Source organism: Psittacula echo (assembly GCF_963264785.1).
Source record: "Psittacula echo genome assembly, chromosome: 2".
Lineage (NCBI taxonomy): Eukaryota > Metazoa > Chordata > Aves > Psittaciformes > Psittacidae > Psittacula > Psittacula echo.
The window spans coordinates 6,125,895-6,153,885 of record NC_137737.1 but is presented as its reverse complement, the minus strand read 5'-3'; the positions used below and the strand labels follow the sequence as shown (position 1 = coordinate 6,153,885).

The 27,991-nt window shown below is 40.0% G+C and overlaps 1 protein-coding gene across 1 annotated transcript; it reads right to left on the bottom strand.

Annotated features, from left to right (window-relative positions):
* Window positions 1-836: 836 nt before the first annotated feature.
* Window positions 837-27,498, bottom strand: NPHP3 (nephrocystin 3; the record flags this gene model as incomplete). The annotated part of the gene is made up of 27 exons (XM_080610862.1): window positions 837-1,373; window positions 1,580-1,695; window positions 2,806-2,931; window positions 3,924-4,164; window positions 6,749-6,876; window positions 8,033-8,108; window positions 8,480-8,721; window positions 8,861-9,050; window positions 9,395-9,517; window positions 10,342-10,439; window positions 11,257-11,421; window positions 12,178-12,316; window positions 13,339-13,421; window positions 13,999-14,101; window positions 14,566-14,663; window positions 15,232-15,375; window positions 16,422-16,536; window positions 17,205-17,308; window positions 18,659-18,838; window positions 19,437-19,511; window positions 20,067-20,214; window positions 22,112-22,272; window positions 22,513-22,646; window positions 23,833-23,985; window positions 25,473-25,623; window positions 26,733-26,858; window positions 27,151-27,498. The coding sequence occupies 27 exons, from the start codon at window positions 27,496-27,498 to the stop codon at window positions 1,193-1,195; spliced, it is 3,948 nt and encodes a 1,315-aa protein (XP_080466988.1). The 3' UTR covers window positions 837-1,192.
* Between the last annotated feature and the right edge of the window lie 493 nt (window positions 27,499-27,991).

Sequence of the window (27,991 nt, the reverse complement as noted above, 5' to 3'; positions counted from 1 at the left end):
TCTTCATCAGGGACTGTAGCAATAGGACAAGGGGTGATGGGTTCAAACTGAAACAGGGGAAGTTCAGGTTAGATCTAAGGCAGAAGTTCTGCCCTGTGAGGGTGCTGAGGCGCTGGCACAGGGTGCCCAGAGAAGTGGTGAATGCTCCATCCCTGGCAGTGTTCAAGGCCAGGCTGGACAGAGCCTTGGGCACTTTAGTGGAAGGCGTCTCTGCCTATGGCAGGGGGTTGGAACTGGATGAGCTGTAAGAACCCTTCCAACCCAAACCAATCTGGGATTCTATGATTGAATTGGAATGAACAGACTTCAAAATGATTCTTCCAGCTGACCAGAGTATTACGAAATACAGCAAGCAGGTAGATTTGATTAGCATCTTTTTATCTGATGGAAAACTAGCTTGCATTACTAGGTTTTTCCAGCTAATACAAATATTGTTGTGTTTTAAGGGATTCTATGAGATTAAATAGCAAAAGCATTGCTAAAGGGCTAACAACAGGGAATTGGGTCATCATCACTATCATTCTGGTTCCTTACTGCAAGTATTTTTACTGGACACAGTTGAATCTGACAACAGCTTTAGCTGTAGGTGAGGGTATATTTAGAGCGTATGAGGGTATATTTAGGTATTAGCTGCCCAAGGAAACCAATTAATTTCGCACAAGTCCCTTGAATGTAAGTCTGCTTCAAGCTGAAGCCACCCTGCAGGTACTTTGGGTGGAACTTTTGCCTTATTCAAAATCACTCTCTTTTTAGGAACACCTTTAAAAGCTTCTAAAAAGGCAGGAAGGATGGATGAAAACCAAAAATACACAAATCCTACAAGTCAAGCTCTTCCAACACAGAAATAAGAATTACTCTATAGAGTATATACAATAGGTTTCACTGAACTTGTTCTAATCCTGGCACTTAGGCTAAGAGGTAAACCAATCCACGGGTTTAGTAGTAGCTCTGACTTCAGCTAGTAACTAATGTGCGTATCTATATACAATGAAAGAAGCTCACTTCGTACCATGCAGCCTGCGAAGTTAACATGGAAGGATTTCAAGCTTCAACATTTGTTTCCCTGTCTTTCATGAAGACAGGGGTCGGTCCTAAAATAGTACATTATCTCAGGAAAAATAGATAGTCTTAGTCATTTCATGTCTGCTTTAAAATAGCAACAGAGCCTGCCTTTCCTTGGAGCAGGTTTGTATCACCTTTGTCCATGTTCCAGGAAAACATTGGGTGATAATGCACTTTTTAAGCTGAATGTATCTCCACTCGATGAGTGTCGAGAAGTTGCTTTTCCACCTATCAACAAAGTCTCTGCTTCTTTTATTTCCATAGCTCTCTTGTACAGTTCAGCTGCCTTCTCAAAGTGTCCCCCTTCGTAGCTTTGGAGAAGAGTAAAACAAAGTTGAAACAAGCAAATAAAAGAGGTCTCTCATTTCATTTAAACTGAAATGCACACCATGCTACCGCCAAAGTGTGCTTAAGGCTCTCCACTTGCCTATTAAGTACACAAGCCCAGGATGTTTTCTTTCATCCAGTAACTGTTATAAGTAATTTGCTTTTATAGGGCTAACCCATATAATCTTACCTAAGCACAGCCAAGTTCTTCAGAGTTTCCCCCACACGAGGATGCATGTGCCCAAAGCTGTCTTCATAAATCTTCAGTGCCCGTTCATAGAGAGGTAAAGCTTCAATCTGCTTTTTCTTTGGGTAGGAGAGAGTTGTTTGTTATAGATGTATGTTACGCTTGTAATTCCTTTTGCCAACAGAATATCAACACATCCTAGATGCAAAGTCATGCATATTTAACCAGAAAGGTGTTTTGATTTCTTGATACTGTTGACAGATAAGGATGGTAATTGAGATTGTCAGAGCAATTGGTTTGCTCTTGCAAATGCAATCCCCCCCTGTAATTGTAATAATTGGGGTCTGGGCTTCTAGGCAGTTTTGAGAGATCTCAATCCTGAAAGCTTTGAGTTACCAAATGCTCTTTAATTTTACCTGAGACAACTTTAATCCCTGTTTAAAATCAGATATGCATATTGCAGAAATAGAGAAAAAAAATCTACAGCTCACTCCTACTGATGCTAAGTAAGGAATGTGGTAAATTGATTTGTTTTTAATCAAATTGATTGCATCTCTTTTGAATTTCATATTAGTTGTAAACTAGGAAGTCTACAGCCTTCTCAGATTTTATTATACATAGAATCATAGATTCCCAGACTGGTTTGGGTTGGAAAGGACTGTAAGATCATCCAGTTCCAACCCCCTGCCATGGGCAGGGACACCTCACACTAAACCATGTCACCAAAGACTCTATCCAACCTGGCCTTAAACACTGCCAGGGATGGAGCATTTATCACTTCTGTGGGCACTCTGTGCCAGTGTCTCAGCACCCTCACAGGGAAGAACTTCTGCCTTAAATCTAACCTGAACTTCCCCTGTTTCAGTTTGAACCCATCACCGCTTGTCCTGTCGATACAGTCCCTGAGGAAGAGTCCCTCTCCAGCATCCTTGTAGCCCCTTCAGATACAGGAAGGCCAGGTTGGACAGAGCCTTGGGTGTTATAGTTTAGTGTGAGGTATCTCTGCCCATAGTAGGGGGTTGGAACTGGATGATCTTAAGGTCCTTTCCAACCCAAACCATTCTATGAGTCTATGATTCAAAGGGTTGTGTTTCCCTCTGGGTCAGCAGTGGAGCTGTGTTTCCTCGTAGTGTGATGACCCCCTGTCACTGGAAATGTTGTGCTCTAGAGACCTACTCTTATAAAACCTATGACAGGAATAATAAACATGTAAGACATGAAGCACTTACCATCTGACAGTACAGGACAGCCAGATTGACCAAAGCAGTTGCCACACTGGGATGTTTTGGGCCAAATGACTTCTGTCGGATTTCAACTGCTAGTTCATACAGAGGAACAGCCTTGTCAAGTTTTCCCTAGACATAACAGAGGTGGAAATGATTCAGTTCTTTTGTGTGTCAAAACAGCAACAGTAAAATCTATTTTAAACAAAAAGCCCTGGAGAAGATGTAGCTGTTTCCAGAATAAGGGTTTAATTTTGGTTAATTCATAGTTATATTCTGCACAGGCTCTTTATCATGAATATTGATTAGGACCTAATTTTCCCCAACACTGAGCACATTCAGCTCCCAGGTGATGTGTTTCTCAGCTATGCCTATCTCTTTCGTTTAGGATGTATATTTTCTCCACAATTGTCTCATCCTGCCATAGATGGGAGCAGAGCTTATTTTTTGTCCTGAAGGGCCTACATTTTACTGGTGACAAAGGAATGGGAATGGAGCTGCCTTAACTTTTGGGCAGTTTTCCATGTACTGACGTGGTGTTTACACCATCTTCCCTGGAGCAGCCACAGTGTCTGATGCCATTTCAAGTACCTGTTGCTTCCCATTCACCATATTGAGGCATTGGCTTCTTGACTTTGGTTTCTCTAAAACACCTCTCTCATATTCCAGCTAGTTTTACTGGAGATTACTTTTTATTATCTGTTTTCCTGCAAATTCCAACCTGCTCACATAATTAACTGGATGGACTTCACAAGTATGCTTAGGCTTCTTAGAATGTGAATTCTCATACTTAATGGCAATGAAATATTGCAGACTTCCACTGTAATGGTGAGAAATGGATCACTGCAATTGCAAAATTCATATTTTCTCCTTATGTTTTCAAAGCATCACCAGTTTGAAGATGCTCAGTAACTCATCTGGAATAAATGTGTTTTGAAAAAGCTAGTGGGCTTTTTGGAAACACACCGAGGCCACTTGACTACATCTTTATGCTTCTTTTATTGGTGTGGATCACCAACAGCTGACAATATTCCCATGCCCCATTCCTTCTGGATTGAAGACTAACAACGCAAGGCGTTACAGCTAATCGAGGTGGTAAGAAAAGCTAACAGGCTTGTGCTTACCATCTTTTTGTACAGCACTGCCAGGTGTTTCACAGTATAAGCTAAGGAGGGATGATCTGGAGCCAGTGCTCTCCTCCTGATGTCTAAAGCTTTCTCATAGAGTTCCTCTGCCTTGTCATAGTGCTTCTTCTCATTGCACAAGGCTGCCAGGTTGTTCAAGGACTGCGCGCAGTCGGGGTGGTCGGGTCCCAGGACTCTCTCTCTCATTTCCAAGGAGCGCTTCAGGAAAAGCTCTGCTGTCCTGCAGGAAACATTCACTCAGTCAGCAGCATCTGGAAGCTGGGAACATCTGTACAGGCTGAAGCGGCTGTTTGAAACAGAACAAACTCAGCCCTGGAAACTGCACAAACACTGGCATTTGGAAGTGGACTCTCCTCAGAATAAGCAAATGCCAGAGCAGAAATTCACTCACACAGTGAGGAACTACACATCCATGACACAGACCTGCTGTGTTTAGGATGTAGGCAGCAAGCTAGTTAATATATTCCTGTGCAATCCTGTATCCTTCCTGTTATAAGGACTGAAAAGCCAGTCCAGCACATTTCAGCAAACATTGCCCTAACCCATGGCTGCTCTTTAATTCAACCTACATCTTCAGTTATGCAAGTAACCCTTTCTTGTTCAAAACAGTCTACTGACTTCTGGGCACAGTAGTCAAGTACTTCCATGGATAAAACAATAGTGAGATATGAGGTAAAGGCCCAGAACACGTATTTTTCAAGGAACTTTAAAGAACATAAACCACTTTATAGGGCTGAACAGATAGCTTTCACACCAAGGTGAGAGAGACTGGAATGGGATTTTATGTAGGTAATGAGCTGGCTTCTCATAGAAGAAGCTGTCTAGAAGTGACAAAGTAGAAAAGACTCTGTGTCATGCCACCATTCAAGCATTGCCCTATCAAAAGGGTATACTTTGTCTCACTAGTGTAGTCCTACTATTCCACTATGGATTTACAGCACTTCTATCAGGAACAATGGGTGATCCCCATGTAACCATGGCAGCATCCATTATAACCAGGCAGTTTGTCACCCTGACATCCAGACAAATTCTGTGTGACACTGTTCCCAAAAGGTCAGCTTAGGAAATGGGAAAAATCCATTTCACATTACAGGGGGGAAAAAAAAAATCATTTATACACAGAACTGTAGGTTCAGTTCTGGAGATCTCAGAGAAATGTCAGAAGGTCTTCACTCTATGCAGGGGCTAGAGGATGATGTGATCTAACATACGCAACTGAAGTGACAAGCTCTTCTGTCATTGATTTCATTCTAACTGCATCAAATGATCAAGATGTTCAATCTTGGACTTGCTGATTCTGAATGGAGACACAATACCCAGTTAAAACAATGACTTCAAGCTTCATTAGCACGAAGTTTATCCTTTTGCTCACCTATGAAATAGTGGAGATACAGTTACTCTAGAAGTTTGGCTGCGTTGGACAGGAACTACATATGAATAATGAGGAATATAAAATGATCTTGTATAAAATTAGATAGGTGTCACTCCTCTATTATCAGTCACTTCAGCATGACTTCATGAGGGAAAACTGATGGAAAACCCCACATTTCCAACACTGTTAAAAATCAACTGCTTCACCATAAAGAAGTTATAACTTTATAATTATTATATCTATAATAATATTTGTATAACTTTATATAATTATATATAATGTAATCATATCACATATAATTATATTTTATATAATTACATAATACTATATATTTTATACATAATATATAATTATATATAATTATATAATTATAATATATTTATAATCTCTGCATTTAACAGAGATTCCATGTGCAGATCCTAAATGACAATGTATTCCTGCAGCTCCCCAACAACTACTGTGACGTAAAGATCAGATATAGGAAGAATGTAAAATACTTCCAGAACTTATAGAATAGAATAGAATCACAGAATAGTTAGGGTTGGAAAGGACCTTAAGATCATTCAGTTCCAACCCCCCTGCCATGGGCAGGGACACCCCACACTAAACCATGTCACCCAAGGCCTCATCCAACCTGGCCTTGAACACTGCCAAGGATGGAGCATTCACAACCTCCCTGGGCAACCCATTCCAGCGCCTCACCACCCTGCCAGTAAAGAATTTCTTCCTTAGATCCAATCTAAACTTCCCCACTTACTCTGTGCTGTTACTTCCTTTTTTCTCTGAAAAGATTTAATGTGACTTTACAACTCCCTCACAACACATACTTTTAGACTACTCTGCGGCCTGAAGAAGTTGACGTGAAGAGTGGCTTCTTGCCATGCAATCAGAACTGTTCTGCACCTTTTATTCCCCTTCAACACCCCTGTTTATCTGCTCTTAGAACGCCTTTGTGCTGCTCTGTCCTCTTTCACCCTTAAAAAGGCCAGCAGGGTAAAAGCTTAAGGATTCCAAGCACAGTGAATATTTAACTCATGATTTCTACTAATACTGATATTTTGAGTGTTTGTTACAGCACAATCCTGCCATTCACAGATGAACAGTACAAAGGAGGCTCACAAAATAGTGAAGCTGAGTAGAAGAGGCACAAATATCAAGTACTGATATGTGCAGTAAAGGCTAGTGAACTTAAAACTGTGGAACAGCAATTCTGAATGCAGGAAATGCACTGACTTAGTAAATACTCACATGCTAATAGCATCAACCCTAGAAATGATGAGTGAATGTCACAGCAAACAAACCTCAGTAGAATGAATCAGGGACAGCACCATATTTGATCATGTGTTCACATTTAGAGCGAGTTCTCAAGGCTTTACCTCCTTTTAAATCCATAGGAACACTCAGTGGATGTATCACAATTAATAACACTTACTCCAGATTATTCTGCAGGTAGTAGAGGACTCCAAGCTCATTGAGAGTTCGAGCATTATCTGGTGTATCCTTGCCTAAGGTGAGCTCTTCCAATTGCAGGGCTCTTTGGCGCAGGAGAGCAAAGCCACACTACGGCAAAGCACAAGGTACTATAAGCCAATCCCCATTACTTTGAAAGTACAGCTCAAGACAGAATGTCAAAAGACTTAGTTTAGTACCAAAGGAGCACAATAATCCTACCTAAGTTCTGTTTTCAAGCTAACTGGCACATAAACATTTGCTTATTTACAATCTAACAGGGAATTTCACAAAAAATGATTCCACGAACTTTAAGTTACTGTGCTGTCCTACAGCTCTGTTTGTCTTGTATCACACACGCTGATCTGCTTAAACTCCACAGTTCAAATAACCAATTCAGATCAAATTCTTAGGTTTCTATACTGAAAACCAATTTAATCTCCTACCCTAAATGCCATTTACAAAAACATATTACCTATTACTCCAGGCTGGATCATTGTTAAATGTTCCATGGATCATTGTAAAATGGGCTGCCAAGCTAATGCTTACATGCAAAGTGAATTACAAGTAAAAAGTGCAGCCACTGTGACACACTCCTCCTATTCTCCATCTTTGCAGTCTTAATAAAAAGATTTGTGCAGCAGAACTCGTTACAGAAATGGACAAAATCTTCATGATCCGAATTCTTTTCTACTTAAGCACTGTGGAAATAGCAACATTCTTATGGCCTTTCAGTATTCTTATTAGAGCTACAACTTAGAGCTCTGATGTTACTAGCTGAACTCATAGTACAAGCACTGCATGACAAACAAAGCCTTAGCTCAAGAATGGCACGAGGAACTCTAGCTGAAAACCATGGAAGACAAAATGGGGAAAAACTTAGTATGGCACCTAAAATTATTACTTGGATTATTCACTGCAGTAAAACACTGTTCATCCTATTAGGATAAATGCCTCAGTCCTTCTGGAAAACACCTTATTCCACTGCCAGTTCAACAGCCAATTGTATCAGCAGTAATTCTGCACACCCAAATGTACATATCCACTCTTTCTTTCCCACTCCTCAACTCCATACCAGTCGGACTGAAGCATTTCCACTCACAGCAGAGATGAAAGGGCAGTTAAAAAGCTGCTGCTGGGCTACTCCACTACCTATGCCCTCAATTATCCAAAGCACTGGAGCTTTGTCAGCTCTGCAGGGGCACTTTATCATCCATTCTGCAGAGCCACAACATGCCTGTACTTTAAGTATCAAACATCTCCTTACCAGGCTGCCTTTCCTCCTTGCTGCTTTTTGGCGTATTCTGAAGGACTTTTTCCTCAGTTGCTCAGCTTGTTCATATCTGAAAACAATTATAGTGTTAGAAGAATGCCAAATGTAGCATTAATGAGTATTCTGGAAAGCTTCTGAATTACCGGAGTGTATAAATTTGAGGAGAATTTAAGAATCTTGGGGGCAGAAATCACACTTTTTGTCAAAGATAAAAATATTCAAGATGCTTAGGGCCAGACAATACTTTGTTGTTAAATGACAACCAGCTGTTGGCCCCTGCTGGGTGGCTTGCTACAGGAATACAGAGGGGATGCTCATGGTTGCATGGGAACTTATGAAACTCTAGAACAGAACCAGTGAAACATTGTGGTTCCAGGAGGAAAATCTCTGCTGTTATTTCTGGTCACCTCCACATACAAATACCAGTGTAGTTAAGCTTACTTGTTCTGCTTTTGGTATAAGGTTGCAAGTGCATCAAGTTCACGGGCTACCCGAGGATGCTCAGCTCCATAAGCGTTCTCAGAGATTTCCAGTGCCTGTTTATACAGCTGTTCAGCATTTCCAAACTTCTTCCACTGCACATAAACTCCTGCGAGCTGGTGCAGTGACTGTGCCACCCTCGGGTGGTCTGGATCCAGCGCAGTCTCGCGAATCTCCAGAGAGCGCTGCAGAGGAGCTACAGCCTGGAACAAGGGAGTTCAGTGTATGATGGTAGCAGGCAGCACCTTGCATGCTACAACGACTTTGCAACTGCAACAGAAAGCACACGCTGAGCTCTGCTTAATTTGCCTTCTTGCTGTTACAATCTCTAGATGCACTTACCTGACTGAGAAGACCTAGGTCCTTAAGAAACCGTCCCAGGGTCTCATAAAGATCAGCCAGGCAGATCATACTTGCCTCTCCCTCACAGCTTTTCTCATATTCTTTCAGAGAGTCAAAATACTCAGCTGCCATAGAGCTCTTATCTTTCCCAACCAGCTGCCAGTAACTCAGCAATTCTGCAAAATGTCCCCTGTTTTAACAAGGAAATAAGAAGCTCATCTTATCTCTGATACCCCTCTATTCAGACTCATGCTAGCTTAGAAGGACCATATGCATGAATGCTGTTTTTAGGCTACAGCATCTAGAGACAATCCATAGAGACTAAGCTGTTCAACAGCAGTATCTATTTGTCCCTTTATCAACCCCCATATGTAACAGAATAGAAAAAAAAGATGATTCATGTGACAATAGCATTTAGCATTTCAGCCTCTACTATTTCAGCTCTTTAAATAAATATCTGTCATTATCTGATTTACAGCGATAAAAATTGCTTTGAAATGTTTCTAACCACCGAAGCAGTGGCTGCTTTTGTACCTTTTGTAAAGGTTTTGTGATACAAAGAGATTCAAAAGACACTTGTGTAGCTTTTGCTTATCACCCTGCTGTTGGAAGAGCCAGGGAAGTTCATCTGCACTTCTCCAAGTCACTCGGTCTCGACTATTGAAAGAAAAGCAAATAAAAACAAACATTAAAACCCTGAGAGGCCTAAAAGTACTTGCCGATTTGAAGTGAAAACTAGGCAAGCACGCAATTGCCATGCCTGGATGTCTAAACAGACTGACTACTATAAGACCTATGTACTCCATTTTCTCACATCTTCATTTTAATTTCACCTCAGAGCTAGTGGAACCCCCAGGCACCCCACAGGAAGCTGTTCTTCCCTCCCGTATGGGCTGACCTGTGCCTGTTAGCAGGACTGCAGCCCTGCAGCAGCCCTCCATCCCTTTGTGACTTTTCCCTGGCACACTTTGGCTCTCTTGGCTTTCTGCTCCCCAACAGTGGATGCTCTGAGGAGCAGCAGTAAGCAGTAGCCCACAGCTGGGACACATTAACTCAGGACTGTAAATGCAAACCACTTTTCAACCTAGACGTGAACTTGTAGCTGGTCAGCTTTTCTACTGGAGCTCCTCTTGTGTATGTGCTAACTGCTTGCTGAACACAAGTTGTTCTCTGCTTCTGCAAGTTCCAAGCAACCTCAAAGTTCCTAGCAGTTACTGGGAGTTAAAAATCCACATGGGGTCAATTACCACAAAATAACTGATGTGGTAGAAATTCCTTCCCATTCCCCTCCATAGTCCTCAGTATTTTCCAAGCTTAAAAATCAACATATCAATAATAAACTTACCCTGACAACTAGGGTTTTGCAGAGTTATTCTGCTGAAATAATTTACTAAACTGAGTCAAAGAAGCTATATAAAGAAAACAAAAGCATCCATGAAGCATAAAGCCTGCAATTTAACACAACTTGAGTTCTGACCTACCTTAGCTGCATGGTGAAATACTCCACTAGTTTTTGTCTATAGGCAGAAAGTACATTTTCACCTTCTTCCATATACTCTAGTCTCACCATCTCCCAAGCCTGAAAAACAGTATAATTGAAAGAAAGAAAATGCATTTGTTTATTAAATGCTGATGATACACATGGTGCTATGCAAGATTTCTTTATGAAACACATCTTGTAGAACTGAAAATCTTTTGTTGACAAAAGCACTAGCAACAGATTGTCTTATATTAGACCAGAGCTCTGGTTATGCAGATAGCCCCTTCTCCTTCCATTCTGCTTGGGTTTTGCAAAACCAGTGTTGTATCATAGAATCATAGAATAGCTTAGGGTGGAAAGGACTGTAAGATCATACACCTGCAACCCTCTGCCATGGGCAGGGACACCTCACACTAGACCATGTCACCCAAGCCCTGTCCAACCTGGCCTTGAACACTGCCAGGGATGGGGCACTCACCACTTCTCTGGGCACCCTGTGCCAGCGCCTCAGCACCCTCACAGGGAAGAACTTCTGCCTTAGATCTAACCTGAACTTCCCCTGTTTCGGTTTGAACCCATCACCCCTTGTCCTATCACTACAGTCCCTGATGAAGAGTCCCTCTCCAGCATCCTGTGTTTTCTAGAACACATGGAGTTAGTTAACAACTAATAGATCAGAAATTTCTGAAGGTTTGAAATGCCAGGTTTCAACTGCTGAACAATAATGGCCAATACTAATGTCACAGCCCTAGCAGTTTTCAAGGTGATTCTAACATCAGATCAGACCTTATGGAAAACAGATGAGCAAACATAAACATATCACAGTCATTCCAGTTAACAACACAACTGTTCTAAACACCAGCAGGGGCTCAGGGGTTGGAATTTCACTTGCACATGTTTAGATTACAAAACCTACCTGGAGGTGCTGGAACTTCAGCAAACCACAGCCATATGTCAGCAAACACATTCTGTGCAGGCTGTGAACGAGCGAGGCTAAGGCTGCAGAAGACAGCTCAGGATAAAGTTCCATCAGCTCTGACTCACTCATGCCATTGTGGCTAACACCAATGACACACAGTATCTACATAGAGCACAAGTATTTTATAGTTAGCAGTGTTTGCTGCAGAGCTTACTTACGCTGAAATTCCAAGAAAAACACTTTAGGAGCCAACACAACACCTGCCTACACAAGCCCTTTCCCCTCTTCAGTCCTCAAAGAACAGTCCTCAGTGCTAATAGATCAACATTCTTATAGATAAAGCACCAAATGGGACACTCTGGGACAAACAAATGGCTCCTTCAACTTTCCTCTAAAACACTGGAAAATAACTTCATTATGATAAGGAACTTCTATCTCAGACTATGCTGAAGGTCTTATGCTGTCAGCACCAAAGAACTTCTAGCAACTATTGAGTATTATGTCCTAATCAAAACAATGTTCCACACAACAGGGAAATTCTGCAAAGGTAGGAAGAGGAAGCAGTGCCCTGTCTTAACAAGATCCCACGTTCTGATTACATTTACTATGCTCAGTGTCGTTAACCATTGGATGAAGGTTGTGATCAGCAAGGAAATGCTGTTTCTGTATCACATGGTCGTGGAAAAGTTGTTTTGGGAGACAATGACTTAGTTGAAATTTAACACAAAGCAGTCAGATGTTCTACAGTTATGCAAAAGATATAATTCAATTAATAAAATTGTCCCTTCCATACTAATAATACAGTCATCTCTAATCCTACATATGAACCAACGTAGATTTGTATTTACTTGTAATTTAAGATTCTTTCAGGAAAGAATGTACAATACCTGCAGAAACAGTGACGCATTCTCTGCTTACCTCTCTCAAAAGACCTTTCTCTGTATCACTCTGCAATGATTCTTGAATTGACCTCAGAACAAGCCTGTAGAGTGACACGGTGTCTTGACACTCCAAACACTGTTGAAGGGTTTCATCTATATTTCCTGTATTTCCAAGACTGAGCAGAAAGATAGAAAGGGCATGGTTTAGAATATCAAATTTGGCAGAGTAAGATGAACTGCAACTACTAAAGAGCTCAAAAAGGCTCTGAATTCCTGCTGGGTTTAAAAGGTGCACAAGTCTTGCTGAGATTAAACACAGAAGAGGTGAATTCCTGAAGCCACCTTCTGTTGTACTGTCTGATTTCTCTGAATAACTGCTACATTCTTATTTATTAAAAAGAAAGTATGTTACAGTGTTCTTTCCTCCAACCGGAGCACAGAATAAAACCATCAGGTTGGGTAAAGGTAAGACCACATGCTACTGTTTCACTTAAATCGTTTACAAAGCCTGCTTTCAGGAGCAATTAAGCACTCTAGGACATAAAACAGAAACAAAACATAATCAAAATCAGTCACCCAGAGTAAATTACCAATCAGTGTATCATCTCCTGGGAGTCTCCCAACTAAAAATGCATCTTTCTCAACAAGGTGAGGTCTAGGTTAACAATAAGCCAATGCACTTATTAAGTATTCTCTTGCACAAGAGGGAAGATTAATTTTCTCCACAGCAGGAATTATAGGGCAAAGTACCATATGCAGGATGTTACACTAAACAGTTGTTGAACTTCCTTTAGCCTTAAAAATCTATGAGGCAAACTATCTGGTACATCAGTAAATACAACAGACCTGAATTAAATTGTTTAAAAAAAACAATGCCAACATTCCCCAAATACCTTTAAAAAGCATTGAAGCAACTGACATACCCAGAAAGCAGAATAACAGAAAAATAAAATCAAAACAGAAGAGCAGAAAAAAGACAGATATAACTATTTGGATTCACTTAGGATCAAAATGGTGACTCTGGTTATTCTTCCCATTGCATGTACAGTCAGTGAAAGGGGGAAACGGTTGCTCCACTGTTTTCTCTAAACAAGATTCATTCTATGTTAAATGAATGTATTTCAAAATGCTAACAAACCTACTTCAGGTCTTCTAATCTAGTGATGAGCACAATAATTTCAAGATCATCTCAACTTACCAGGCAATGGTTTTGCCCAAGAGAGTGACATACAAAGCATTGCAAGTTGCGGCAGAACGACAATGTCTCTCAAGCTTCTTCTCCTACAACATTTGAAACAAAATCTGTAAGCCAAGATGAAATTAACTGCACCAATGACATGTTCACTGTTCCACAAGAAGATAAAAGTTCTAGCTATGCTTCTATCTGTAAGATCTGAAAATCATGACATAATGACCAGCACACAAAATACTGTGTGGTTTTGTAGCTATAGAAGCATACAAGTGAAAGTTTCCTTTTGAATTTAAAAGAATTAAGATCTAACCATCATGCATCTCAAGATGAGGATTACATTATAGAATTGGTCTCTAAGGCAAAATTAAAGGTGAAATACTTTTTCCTCACTCTGCCGATCTTTGTTACAGTATTATGCAATACTAAACCTTCTATTATTCTAATATAAAAGAACATGTTTACAGCAATACGTGCAACTGCACTGTGTGTTAATAATTTATGCTGTTCCATCTGTTTCAGTGCTATGAGCTGTGGGGTAAAAAAATGGCATGCTGTCTTGAGCATTAGTACTTAGTTAGCTTAATATAATACCTTCCTTTGGCATCTGGGCCTGTATGTCTCCATTAAAGGTTATACTAAAGTACTTTAGAACTGCAACAGACATACCTGCTCTTTAGTCAATTTAACATTTGCAGAGTTACATTCTGCACTAATGAGAGATTTAACATCTTTGGAATTCAGCGGATCAAGATGAAGAGTGGGCCACAACCTTTGATAGAGAACAAAGTCATATTCAGACCTTATTCAATAGCACACAAAAGGAAAAAAAGACATCAAAGTTCCAGACCTTTCTGAAGATTTATATCACAGCAGTAATTGAGGCTGTTCCCTGTTACTAAGAAATTCTAGTTATCACAACTCAAATTTCTGCTTTTAGCCTTATCCTGGATCTACATCATGGTATGGTGGTTCTTCATGTGCATCTGACTGCATTTAATACTCTCTTCCATACAGTCACATGGACAGATCCATCACAGTAAATCAAAACAGCTAAAATCTGTTCTCTGCAGTTGCAATAGGGAAGCTTTTGTTGTCCTCAATAGTTGCAAAACCATATCCTATTAAATCTCCAGGTCCTAGCAAATCTGCTGTTTGCTCTTCACCAAGTAACTGTAATTTAAAACAACAATTACAACCCAGGCTACTTTGAAACAACTCAGAAATGTAACATACCTCCACGCCTGTGGACATGTTTCTACATTCACCGATACAATCACTCTCACATTCACTGGCAATGGATCTATCAGCCACTTCATATGCTTCTCAGCTTGCTTAAAAAACAAGTTTTGTTACTTAATACAAAGATTGTTCAAAACAATGCTGGAAGTTGATACAGTTCATTAACTGCACAGCTCAGTAAATTCCCCAGTGTCACAGAATCACAGAATGGTTTGGGTTCGAAAGAACCTTAAGATCATCTAGTTCCAACCGCCCTGCCTTAAAAAAAATGTTCATAATGTGGTTCTTGAAGCCATACTAAATGACCCATTGACATGTATGAGCATGACTGGACATAAAATAAAGCAGACGATAGAATATTATTGTTGAAATGTTTACCTCAGAAACACTAGGCTATTTTGATGCCCATAAATCATCTCCCAGCTTTGAATCTTTCAATACATGAAGGTGTTTCAAAAGGCTTCAAAAATTAAGGTGTTAAGACAGGTAGAAGAATCCCAAACCAACACAATTTATCTACAGAAATATGTTCTATTTTCTAGATGTGCTGTTTAGAGCAAAGCAGACATAAATATTTCTGTTACACAGATGTAGCCAAACCTATTACAAGAGTTGAGATTTCCTCTAGACTGACAAAAGGTAAGTATTTTGAAGACATACCTGTATCTGGTCAATAGAATCAATAATGATAATAATGCTGCCTTGATGACGTGCAGAAAGTTTTTCCAGCCAACGAGGAAACTCTTCCAGAAGTTTAGCTGGATCGAAAGTCAGAGGTGACACTAACCAAGAGTGTTGCATAAGCTGCGGAATTACAAGCACATATAACAAATTCGACCTTAAAAACTCTCACGAAAGAAGTCCTGCAGATGCAGGAGAGAAGCAAATAAACAAAACCCCACACTATTTTGGCACAAAATAGTCAAGTTCACACAGAAAGAAAGCTGGCATATGCAGAACAAAGACTATTTATTGAACTTGCTGTTTAATTCTAGAGAGAGAACCTGAGGACAACGGATGTGGAGACTTAAAGGGCTTAAAAGTTGCAGAGGTTAAACAGGAAGACTTCTAAAATACAAGAGAAAATTGCAAGGAGAGCACAATTAATTTAATTTTTCACACAGAATCATTAGGGTTGGAAGGGACCTCTGGAGATCTCCCAGTCCAACCCCCTTTCAAGGCAGGGCCCCTCTCACGCTGTTCTTCTCTAGACTAAACAGGCCCAGCTCCTGCAATCTCTCCTCATAAAGAAAGATGCTCCACACCCCTGATCATCCTTATTGGCCTCCACTGGACCTTTTTCTAAAGGTTTTAATCCTCTGAGGTCCTTAGTGGCACCCTGTGAAAGAAGAATAAAGCTCAGGCCCTGGCACAGAAATACTCTTCATTTATTCCCCACATATTTAACACACCATAAATAAATAAATAAATAATCATAGGAGAAAGACTAGTCCAGGAACAGATACAGTGCCAACTAATGAATACAGCCTCAGGTTTCTAAATACACAGACAGAAGAGGTACCACGTGCCTCTGTCATTGGCCAGATGGCAGGAAAGTTTGGAAGAAGCTTATATGTTTTTACATCAATCAATATAGGTTATTGGAAGAACAACTGCCAATGCCAATCTATTGTGAATATCCCAGGGATGCTGTTTAATCGATTTGTATTCAACATATATGATCCGATTCCCCCTGTTCTATAATGCCTTATATTTGTATTACTCTGAACTGATGTAGAAAACCCTGAAACCTGTAGAAGATTTTATCTTTTCACATACAAACACACACACACACAGAGGTACTTTTCCAAAGAATTAGACAATACAGGGTATGTAATAACACAGCCTACCTTTAAAGTAAGGCGTTTGATTATCAATGCAGATTCTGCACTAGTAGACATGGGCCTCCCAACAAAGTGATAAAGAATTAGAGTGTTTGGGGAATGCTTCTGTTGCAATTGAATCCTAATGAGAGAAATCAAAAACAAAGAAAGGGCACTTAACACACTGCAATTTTGCAAATATATCTCAAATCAAAGCAACCAGTTTTGCCAAAGGAGGTGGACAGTCTGAGTTAGAGGTGTTCAATGGTTATCTTGAAAATAGGATAGACATTTCCTGAGCTACAACTGAACTTTTTGTGTCAGATTCAAGTTTTGTTCTCTCAGTACTGAGAGCCATTAGTAAGTGCCCTTCCTGGCCCTGGACAGTCGTATGTCACTAAGCTGCTAAGAGGTAATGACACTACCAATTTATTTTTATGTCAGCACAGTTTGTCATAGCCTACAAGTGACCATAAAATGAATTTCTACGATAAATCATTAGGCTGGTTAAAAAGACTTCAAAGGATCCCCTTTCTGTATCAGATAAGGGCAACGCTATTGAGCTACTGATACCACAAAGGCAGGTCTGTAGGGTATTGATATTAGAGGCAGAGAGATGTTAAAGGCAGTCCAGATGGAATTAGCTACTTAATTGTTACACATCTTTCCAGGATGCTTCAGTAACTTCAGTGCTTTGTAAATTCTCCCATTTTACCTCTAACTAAACTGATACAATGTGTGAAATAGAAACCATCTTTTTTTTTATCCTTCAAATTTCATTCATGTAAAAAAAATAATAGTTTAAACTACCACTTTGACAGAAGGAGAGATTTCCCAGAGCCTGGTCCTCCTGATACAAGCAGAGGTGGAATTGGTGCTGGTGCTGCTACAAGGTCATTTAGACGTTCGAAGTACTATAAAAAAAAGCAACAATCATTACAAATATTCCACTGTTTAAAGGAGAAATACAGTGCTTGGTATTGTAAACCATCTAGACGCAAAAGGCACGTACAGATTTATTACAGTATGGAAATTAACTACTGAAATGCAATACAGTACAAATAAATTCTCTAATTAAACATTTAAACCACAGAATTTATTATCTCTTTTAAAAAAATAGTGAAATAAATAAAGCATTTTTTCAAAACCATTTAAAATGGAATTTTCAGTCCTAATAAACTGAATTAATGTTACTACAGTAAAACAATTGGGAACTATGTTTGTTCAGGCTTCCTTGTCTCTCTTTCCCCCTCAGCTACTCCACTGCACTGGATATGGTTGCCAGGACAAAGCCTTCAAAGTTGGCACTTTGGTATTAAAATGGTATTTTGAGGCAGTAAGCATACAAAAGAAAGGGTTTCTTTCACCACATGGGTGCCCAAGAATGCTGTAGCAGAGTTCAGGATGATAAAAACAACAACTACCCTTCATCAACTTTGGAGAGCTATTTTGGCTGAAAAAAGAAGTGAATGCACATTAAGATATACATAGGTATTTTTTCTATTAATATTCTATTATATCCCTGTTCTACTACGTAATAAAGACGGCAGTATCCTCCAAACCATTGCCAATATAGGAGTATTGTGAAGTAAAAGAATAAATTTTGCTGGTAAAATAGGGGTACTAACAATTTAAACACAATTAATACAGAATCTGCATGCTTATGTTACATTATAATATCAAGGAATATTGCTAAAATAAGCTGATGTATCACCTTCCACAACCACTTTCATGTTTATCTTCCTACATTCACTATACTTCCCCTACATATAATTGTGTCTGATATCCCCAATTTCAAATGTTTTAAAAGTTTTATTTCAAGTAATGAGTAAGTACTGAGCTATTCAACAGCTCTTAAGTTCTCTCTGTTCTTCTCACATACGTACGGCTGCACGATGAAATCTTTCCATTAGTCATTTCCAAAAGACCTAACTCAAGGTGTCAAGACAGAGCTCAGATTTCCTCCAAGAACCCCAAAACATTCACAGCCTTTTCTAGGACACCCTACTTCCAGCACACAATTACAGTCCTTTTTTTCCAGTGCTTCTTCATCAGTGTCATTCAACAACACACAAACTGGCAGCTCTCCCACAAAATAAGTATGCCATATATATAAGACATATGGCTTTTTCTAGCCTAAGGAGTAACAGCCTCAAGGATGCTCTCAGACACAGCTTTTTCTGCAGAAGTACAACTTGCCTAACAAGAGATGGATGGGAGTGATGACTTTCGTCTTCATCCATATACATTTCCAACGTACTTACTTTCTCAAATCCCAGCTCACATGTTGAATTAGAGGCCTGCTGAAAAGCTTCCATCTGTTCTTGTTCATCATGTGCATCCCACAATACATCACCAAAAACTTCTTCTTCAGGAGCAGCGGACTCTTCCTTATTACCTAAATCCTTGCCTTCTAGTTCTGTCATTTCACACCCCAATATATCCTAAGTAAAAAGAAAATGACTTGGAGAAAACTGCAACTATACTTCTTATTATATATAAATTCTTATTTATTATTCTTATTCTATATAAATGTGCAGGCACATTTGGTGTTAGTCTCATTTCCACGGTATATGACACAGCTCTATTAACATCACTGTGATCATTTCCTTTAAGACTAGCACAGAACATAAATAAATGAGCAATTACATGAAACCAAGTTAACTCTGAATCCACAGGTCTCAAGACATTGGGTTTAGTCTTCTCATAGTGGAAGCAACTCCTCACAAGGAAGAATAAGGAAACAATGGACTATGCAATCTTTCTTTATCCTATGACATGGTTAAAGAGAAATTCAAAGAATTTAAGCCACAAACAGACTCCTTCCCCCTGTTATTCCTGTTCTTGTCCCTAAAAGCACTCATCAGTTTGGGTTTTTATTTTCCACTTCCAGATTTCTTTGCTTGCCAGATATTAACAATAAAAACACAAAATGATCCTTTAAATTACATGGAAGTAACATGTAGTAATCACACTAACATCACTTAAGGTCATAAATCAAAGCAGGAACAGATAAAAGCTGAAATGCAACATGTATTCTACCTGTTTAATTATCTTTTCCATGCAACTATAGATTTCATATGTTCCTTCCTCCACACCTCCAGTATGATCAATCATCTGAAAAAGTAAATAGCAAAGGATGATGCAAATTTGAACCCAACTGGAAACAGTATTTAGGGCTTCCAACAAAAACATTCTGGAACACATTTAAATTCCATTCTATTGCTTTCCTTAGGCAGGATTCACTTTGTCTAAGCTTTTAAAAGTTGGGCATCTAGTTCCAGTAGTTCTCTCTGCAGAGGGAAATAAATGGCAACTGATCTATTCTGAGATGGGAGCAGACTCTCTGGAGCCGTATTTTTTCTCTTCCATGGCTACAGAGGGGCCTTAGATAAATAACTTTGCCATTTAAATGGCTAAACACAGGTGAGAAGTTCTATCCTTATAGAGCAGGGATTTTATTTTCAGTGAAAATGCAGTGGCTGTTTTTCTCCTCTGCTACTGAAAATTTTATAACATTCATAGATTCCAGCTTCATCAATCTGCTCATATAATGAGCATCCACAGCAATGAGTTCAATGTGGTTTCTCCTAAAATGTGGGACTACTAGCACTCCATGTTGTTTATAGCAGGAAAACAAGCCTTTTAGCATTCGTCTTTAAAATGGCATACCTTTGCTTTGTTCACATGAGAGATTTGCTCAATGAACTGTTGCACTGAAGCTGAACTGACTCTGCCATCCTCCTTTCTGTGGTAAATGAGCCGGGGTTTCTCTTCTGGATTTCTCAAGAAGGCTTCTTCACAGTCCTCCAACAAACAACTAGATTGGAAATCAGCATTCTTGTGCTATATTACACTGCTGTAGTAAACAGTTCAATCAACACAAGCTCCAAAGATGGGTTTCACTGCAAAATCTAATTCAAAAGTCATACCTGTTTACAACAAAGGGCAAGCAAATATCTCAGCAGACAACTTAGGATAAACTCTGAAGCAAGGAAAAGCTAAGAGAGAAATACATGCTCTCTGTACCGAAACCATTAAAAACATTTATTATTTTTTATGATCATTGCTTTGTAAATTAAAAGTTGATCTCCTGTCATACCAATATGCAGAGTGAAGGTTAACTGCCTTGCATGGCAAGAACATGAAGTCACACGATTAATAAACACCATGTACATGCTCTGTCCTCCCTCACTTACTTGAAGGCTCTGCTCTATTCCTTGTCCTCTTTAGGAAAAGTCCTTTAATATTTGTCAGATGTAGGATAATATTTTCATTTTTAGTAGTTCAAAAGGAGAATTACACATCTTCAAACTCAAAGGCTCTTTGTATGTGAGAATGATAACCATGGATATCATTCCCAGCAATCTATCGCTGTTCCACAAAGAACAGTACAACTTGAGGATGCTGACAAAAGCAGACAGGATCTCTTAAATGTTATATTCTTTATATGAGAACTACAATTTTCATCATGTGTTTTCTAAGAGAAACTCTCTAAGTGAATACCGTTGGCAAGAACATTCCTTTGTGTGGTTTTTTTTTTCCTTGTGTATTTCATTATTGAACACTTCTGACCCACATACACAGAGCTGGTTATTTGGCAACACTATCACCTCAGAGTTCCAATATCCCAGGCAGCTTATACTATCCTTCTAACAGCATAAACGGATGGCAGCTGTAGTCTGATTCTTCTATGAAAACAAACCACCATCTTCTGTAGCACCTGGCTGGTCCCTGAAGCATTCCACTGTTGTTAATCTTAGCTACTAGTGTCTTAAACCAGCCTTTAATTCTCTGTGGACAGATGTTTTATTTACAAAAACAGGAGGTCTAGTTAATACAATACAAGAGCTCTAATAACACACAGTATTTGAAATCCCTAGAGTTTAAAATCTACTAATATGAAACTTACTGCATACCAACATTTCCAGCTTTTTGCATTCATACAGATGTTTTGGGATGACCACTTCATGATCCTTAATATTACATTTTCTAATCCCTTTTTCTCTCTTCTTCAGCAAAAGGAGACCCCTTCCTCTCCCAAACATCAAAACTGCCCATATTTCCCAAATGCATAACAGAAACAGCCCTAACACCATTCTAAAAGTATTCTTAAGTTTGGTGGTTTTCGTTTAGTGAGTCATGTTTCCTCTCCCAGAAGGTTAGGAATTTACTTATTAAAACAGAACACATGGAAGCACCTTTTGTCATAAACCCTCATGATTTCAGTAAATTAAGCTGTAGAAAGCTAGCATAAGGTACCACACAGGAGAGCCAAGAAATCAGTCCAAAAACCAGCCAAAGATAGAAAATGATATGAGAGAGAATAAAATCAAAATGCTAAAGCCAGGTGTAAAGCTAGATAAGCACATGAAAAACACAGAGGACGTTCACACCAGCCATCCTGAATTCCTAAGACTCCAGCAATATACACGATCGAGAGATGCTCTTGGAAAGCAAAACATTTCTGTGCTATGAAGACATCTTTTAATGCTGTATTTTAAGATATCTGTAGCTACAAGAAAAAGGAAATGATACAAAGCTGATGTATTCTTTTAACTATCCGCACTAGCAAACCTAAAGTTCAAAGGAGCATCACTTTGAAGATAGCAGCTTTGGAAAAGTAGTGAGCAAAGCATCACATACATTTTACTACGCTATGAACTCTGCATGGATTACCAGTTTCCATTTGCTTTACCAATCTGGAAAACACTCACCTTGGCAAAGTTAAATGCAGGAGCAAAACGATTAATGAACTTTTTTCAATTTCCCATTTTCTTACATCCTTAAGAGGCCTTTCATATTCTTCTGAAAAATGAACAACTTGAAAGAAGTACCCCATTGTTTCACAGACTCTTTGAAGCTTTGGTGAGTAGTTCTGAAAGCAAATTTGAGTAACGGTGTTTCATTACTAAACCTGCATAGCGCTAAGGACCTACTGGATGAATCTGTTTCTTTTCTCTAAGTAGTTTCTTCCTCTGAAGTCCTTGACAATACTTTCACTGACATCAGGCTACACTCGCTAAAGCTTGCAAGAAATATTAGACAAATTTCTGACTAAGTATCACAGTGGAAACAAACCAGCATGTAAGCAAGCATAAGCTTGTGAGGTACTCACTCTAATGAAGATGTCCACTTCTGGTTGAGTCTCATCAGTACCAATAATAAAACACCTTACTGTGTTACTCCAGAGAGAGTGGGAAAACAGAGGAGTAACCTGTAATAAACTGGCAACAGCAGCATCCCAATCATCTAAAAAATACAAAACAAAGTCAAGAGATCTTCACACCTGATTACACTGGTAACAGGTAAGTCGTAACATCTTAACATTATAAATATTAGGTGTTATTTAAAATAGTAGTGATATTTTTACTAAACCAATATTGTAAATTTGAATTTAGAGACCGCATATCATCAATGCCATAGAATTTGATAATGTGGCAAAACCAGCGTTAAATATATTATCATTACAATTATATGTCCTTTAAAGAGGATTGATGAAATGTATCCACAAAACCAAGCTGATAATTGTAAAATAAGTAAAAATATGCAGAAATAATAAAATCAGTCATAGTTAAAGTTGGTTTTGCTTTTCCCTCCAGATCTACATTTCTTTATTTTGATTAGAACATGTGAATAAATGACAGTGAAACATTACAGGAAATTCTCACTGAGATGAAGTCCATTGCTTACTGTAGCACTGAATGTCAACTAGAAGCATACAGAAGCCTATAGAAGCAATGGAAGCAATGAATTTTAAAACTTTCTTAGGTTCTTCATTTTGTGGCTGGTCACTTTTTCAAGATAGGAGTAGGTTCTCCTTTCAGTACCACATGGGATGATGAAAGGCTTAGTGTATGAAGCAGGAGCCATCATAGAGGAGACCCTGCCCTCCCACTTTTCAGGCACACACTTCTGAATCAGAGCCTGAAGGACTGAAGGAAAAGGGGAGAAACTGCCAGCAAAGTCAACTATAAGCAGGAAGGGTTCCAGGGGCAGGGAAACCAGAGCACCAGAAGACAATCTGCAAGAGGCCATTTGGGAAATAAAGTTCCAGAGCAACAATTATGGATAAGAAAATATCTAACACTGATTCAACACAACAATGCATATATCTTGGTCTTGTAATCAGATTTCCACCAATGGTCCCCTCACTATCTTCCATAGTCAATATAAGCAACAAAATGGTTTATCCCCAACAAAGTGTCAGTCACCGCTGCTCATTAAAATCACTGCTGCACATATTCAGTCACCAAATATATTAACAGTAACAGCATGTACTGCTACAGTTCCTTTGATTTGTACAATGAAGAATTCCAAATAACCCTCACATACCCATGAATGGACAGAAAATGAGCTAAGAAAGAACAGAATTACTTTAGATAGAAAAATGACACAGACACCTATAATCCCAGCCAAACAAACCACCATTACTTACCCCTGTTTATATTTGCAAATGGTCCCTCAACATCTATGGAGCTATGAGCAAATTCCGGTCCTCTGAAAGACTGCTGAAGTTGCATCATACTACCCATGGATGGCTCACTTCCCAAAGCTCCTCCATTCCAGTACTCAGATTGTGCCCCTGTAGCTAAGAATTGGAAAACAACAACAACAAAAAATCCCTTTTTTAATGTCACTAAACAAGGTAAATTATCAGTCTTAAATAAGCCAGTTGAAACCCATTGCCATATACCACTGATGGTAATTTTTTACTCCTTTAGCAGATCTGCTCACACCTTTGTGTGCTGTAGTTCTAAACAGGCATTTGTCCAAAGGTAATGTGAAGCTAAAGGATGAGCTTATCTGCCAATATATAGATTGCTGACATCTGTTGGGTTCAAATGCTGACCTGCATTACAAATCAGGATTGATGCAGGCATTTGGTATACCATAAAATTGACAACTTTTGTTCAGGAATGTTCCAGCACTGAAAAGCATAAAGTGGCTGTAGGTCAGAATTGAAATATAGTCTCTATGCTGTGTGAAAGAGCTTTCATGGTATCTCTTCACAGCATGCTTGGATTACACTTCTGCCAATCAATACACAACATTCAAGACGCTAAATAAACCTTCCATGGAGAAAATCAGGAAATTGAAAATTACTTAGAAAAAAGCTAAGGGAAATACGAATTAAAAAATCAATTTAATACAAAAGAAGACAGAAAAAATACATAAAACAGACTAGCTGTACCACAGAAGTCCATCAAATGCATAGTTACTATGCAAAAAGCCATTTACTGCATTTTGAAATGTTTCTACTTTTAAAGATTGCATATTTATACTCCTGCCAAGATGTAACGGTTGATCTCTATAAGCAAAACACAGGTTAAGCAACAGCACTTGCATGCAGTTTTTCCTCAATAACCCTTCATGGTACAAGAAATAATGGCAGATACCCTTAAGAGTGTCGAAGTGCTAACAGTCTGCTACTATTATTGCTCTATTTTGAACCTGATGCAAAGCCAGTGGACTGATCACGTGCCTATCTGAATCCTTCCCATGCTATCAAATACCTCCTACAGCATATAACAAATTTTTGCCTTTTATGTCATTAAGATTGCAAGGGCTTTTCCTGTCAAAAAGTTCTTCAATAAAATTACTCTTTTGGTCAGTTCATGGTTGTTAAATACCTAACTGCTATTCTGAAAAGGACAGCAGCTGAGACTGGCATACTGCATTATTCATAGACAGTAAATCCAAGATTCCCTCTAGTTTCGGGTGTGCTTTTTGGATCCTTTGGAGCGGGATCCTCAGATCCAGAAAAAGAAAACTCAAAAAAGACTAGAAAAATAAAGACTTGTTCATGGAACAATTTAAAAGAGTGTTAAAGTCACTGTGCCTAGACAGTGCTCTACTTTCTTCATCAATTCACTCACAGGACTAGAAACATGGGATTCCCACAATCTAAACCAAGCCCTGTGAAGTCAGCTGCTTTTACCCTTTAAACTATTTTATGTTGCTTTCTGTCTGGATTAAAGCTTTTTTTCAAATAGGACCTAAGTACTTGACTTGTGCTTTACTACTCAGACACCTCAGTCACATTCCAACACAAAATATTGATGCTGAAATTCTCACCTGTAACATCCGTACAATTATCATCAGAATCAGACTCTTCAGGATCAAACACCTGGATTCCTTGGGCCTGGAGTCTCTGAAGCTTGGCTTCTAGCTCCCGTTTGGCCCGCAGTAAGTCTTGAATCTCATTTTCTTTAGTTTCTCTAAAAATCTGTGAGCAGAGAAAAATACAAACCATAAATCTTTTAATAATCAGTATCAGTTCCTCAATTCATACTATCTGGTTCAGTTGGAAAAATAAGGTTCTAGCAGTCACTTAGCAGGCAAAGGCATGAAAATGTGAAGAAGAAGCCATCAGGAGCCTATAAATGAGCAGGAAAACATAGTTTAAAATTATCTGTTTTCACAATTTTACCATTTTAAACCTCAGCATACTGTTCTGAAAGTTAGAAGACTGCATTAGTTTGGTAAGTTCATTAAAAATGGTAAGTAACTTTTTACATCCTTTAAAGTTTATTGTCTTCTAAACCCACCATATGTAGTAATTTTTCTCAAACACTCCCTTTTATTCCTGCATATATGTTTTTTTACGTTTACATATGGGAAGAAAACATGAACCTAAATTCAAAGAGATGGCATCTTCTTCAAGTCTCATTTTCTTAAATAAGGTCAAAACCAATCCTCTTTTTATGCATCTGCCAAACATTAACACCTGCTACAATTAAAGGTATCAATAATCTTCAAAACAGTGCAAAACCAGCAAAACCAGACCTACTGCTCTGTTTTGAGTGGTAGAAAAACCACCATCTGCAGTACGGAAAAAGCAGAAGTATCAGCTTGGCATTTCAAGTCACCTCTCCAAAAGCACAAACACTTTTGTCTTTAACTGGATATCACACTTCAGCAGCCAAGAGATGCACCAATACACGCTTTCCTTTAATGTAAGCTAGCAGTGTTTAACATTACAATACTATATATAAAATTGATTCAGAAATAATGGAGCTCTGTGTTTATACATTCCTTCAGCATGTGCCAGTTTGCAGCCCAGGTTTTCCTGGCACTCTAAAACACGAGTACTTTCTGTGTTAAAACAACACAGGAATTTAGTTCAAGATGCATCACTGCATAGTTTCCTTTTTCCTCAGTCTTACAGAGATGTTAAGATTATCCTAAACAAAATAGACAGCTACAGCAACGATACTCCAATTATTGTTTATAAGAAGGAGAGGTCCTCATGAAAGCTATTGTAGGGGGAAATGTACCCAAATGACATTTATCTTCTTTTTGGTCCTTTTCCCAGGAAGGGAAGTGAAGCCATACCTTGAATTGCCTTTTGACCTTGTCTCGATCATGTTCAAAAGTAGCAGCTCTCTCCATGGCTTGGTATTTAGCTTCCAATGCACTTTCTTTCTCTCTAAGGATTTTCTGGTAGGTTTTCTGAAGTGCCTGAAAACATTTAACATACCAAGTGAAAGCAATTGCTGATAAAAGGTTTTAGTCCTCTTCAGGTTTGGATATAACGATGTTATCCCAAGCACTCCACATCTTCCTCACCCAGGGACCCTGTGGTCCCCATCCTAGAGGCACACCTTGACCACACACCAATGTCACACCAGGAGCGCGCTGGGGCAAGCACCACTTCCCCAGCACCTTGGGAAGGAAAAGCCACCTCACCCATCACCTCCCTGCCACAGCTTCTCTGCTCAGACCCCTCATCCGAGAGAGCGGCGGGAGCTACCTGCAGCTCAGCGCGCAGCCGCTTGTTCTCCCTGTCCAGTTTGGCCTCTTTCTTCACCATGGAGGCCACCTCGTTGTTCTTGCTGACGCGGAAGATCTCGTACTCCTTCTTCAGCCGCTCGTACTCGGCCACGCACTCCAGCTCCTGCACCGAAGCCGTCGACTTGAAGCTGGCCCCGATGAGGCCGCCGGGCCGCGAGGCACCGACGCGCCGCAGGGAGCCGCGCAGCAGCCGGGCCTTGGGCTTCACCTCCACCGGGATCTCGCAGGCCTCGCCGCCGCCGTACGTGTCCTCGATCACCTCCCCGACCGCGCCTGCCGGGCTCACCAGGGACGACGCCGTCCCCATGACCGTGCCCGCAGCCGGCTTGAGGCTTTAACACCGAGCAGAGGGCCCTGCCGCCGGGGACATGCCCGAGGCGGAGGGGCCCCACAGGCGGCTGCTCCCAGCCTCGCCCCGGTTGCGCCCCTCACGGCTCCCCCGACCCAGCCGAACCGCAGGGCCTTCCAAGCCCGCGGGCCATGGCCCGCTCTGTGAGGCGGCCGGACAAGGAAGGGAGAGTGGGCGGAACCAACACGGCGAGCCACCTCCCTCTCCCCCTCCCGCCCCGTCCCATAGCGGCGGCATCGCCGCTGGAGCAGCCCTGGAGGGCCGGGGAAAGGCGGAGCCGCGGCAGTGAGCGGCAGGGACTGGTAGCGGCTGAAGGGCGGGAAGCTGCTCCTCTGAGGAAAAGTCAGGAGGTTTTGGGCTTTTGCTGTAAAAACCAGGCGCCAATGTGAGGCACGGCAAACCCATCCATTCCCACCGGCATTATCGGAGCCCCGCACGGCCCTGCTTCCAG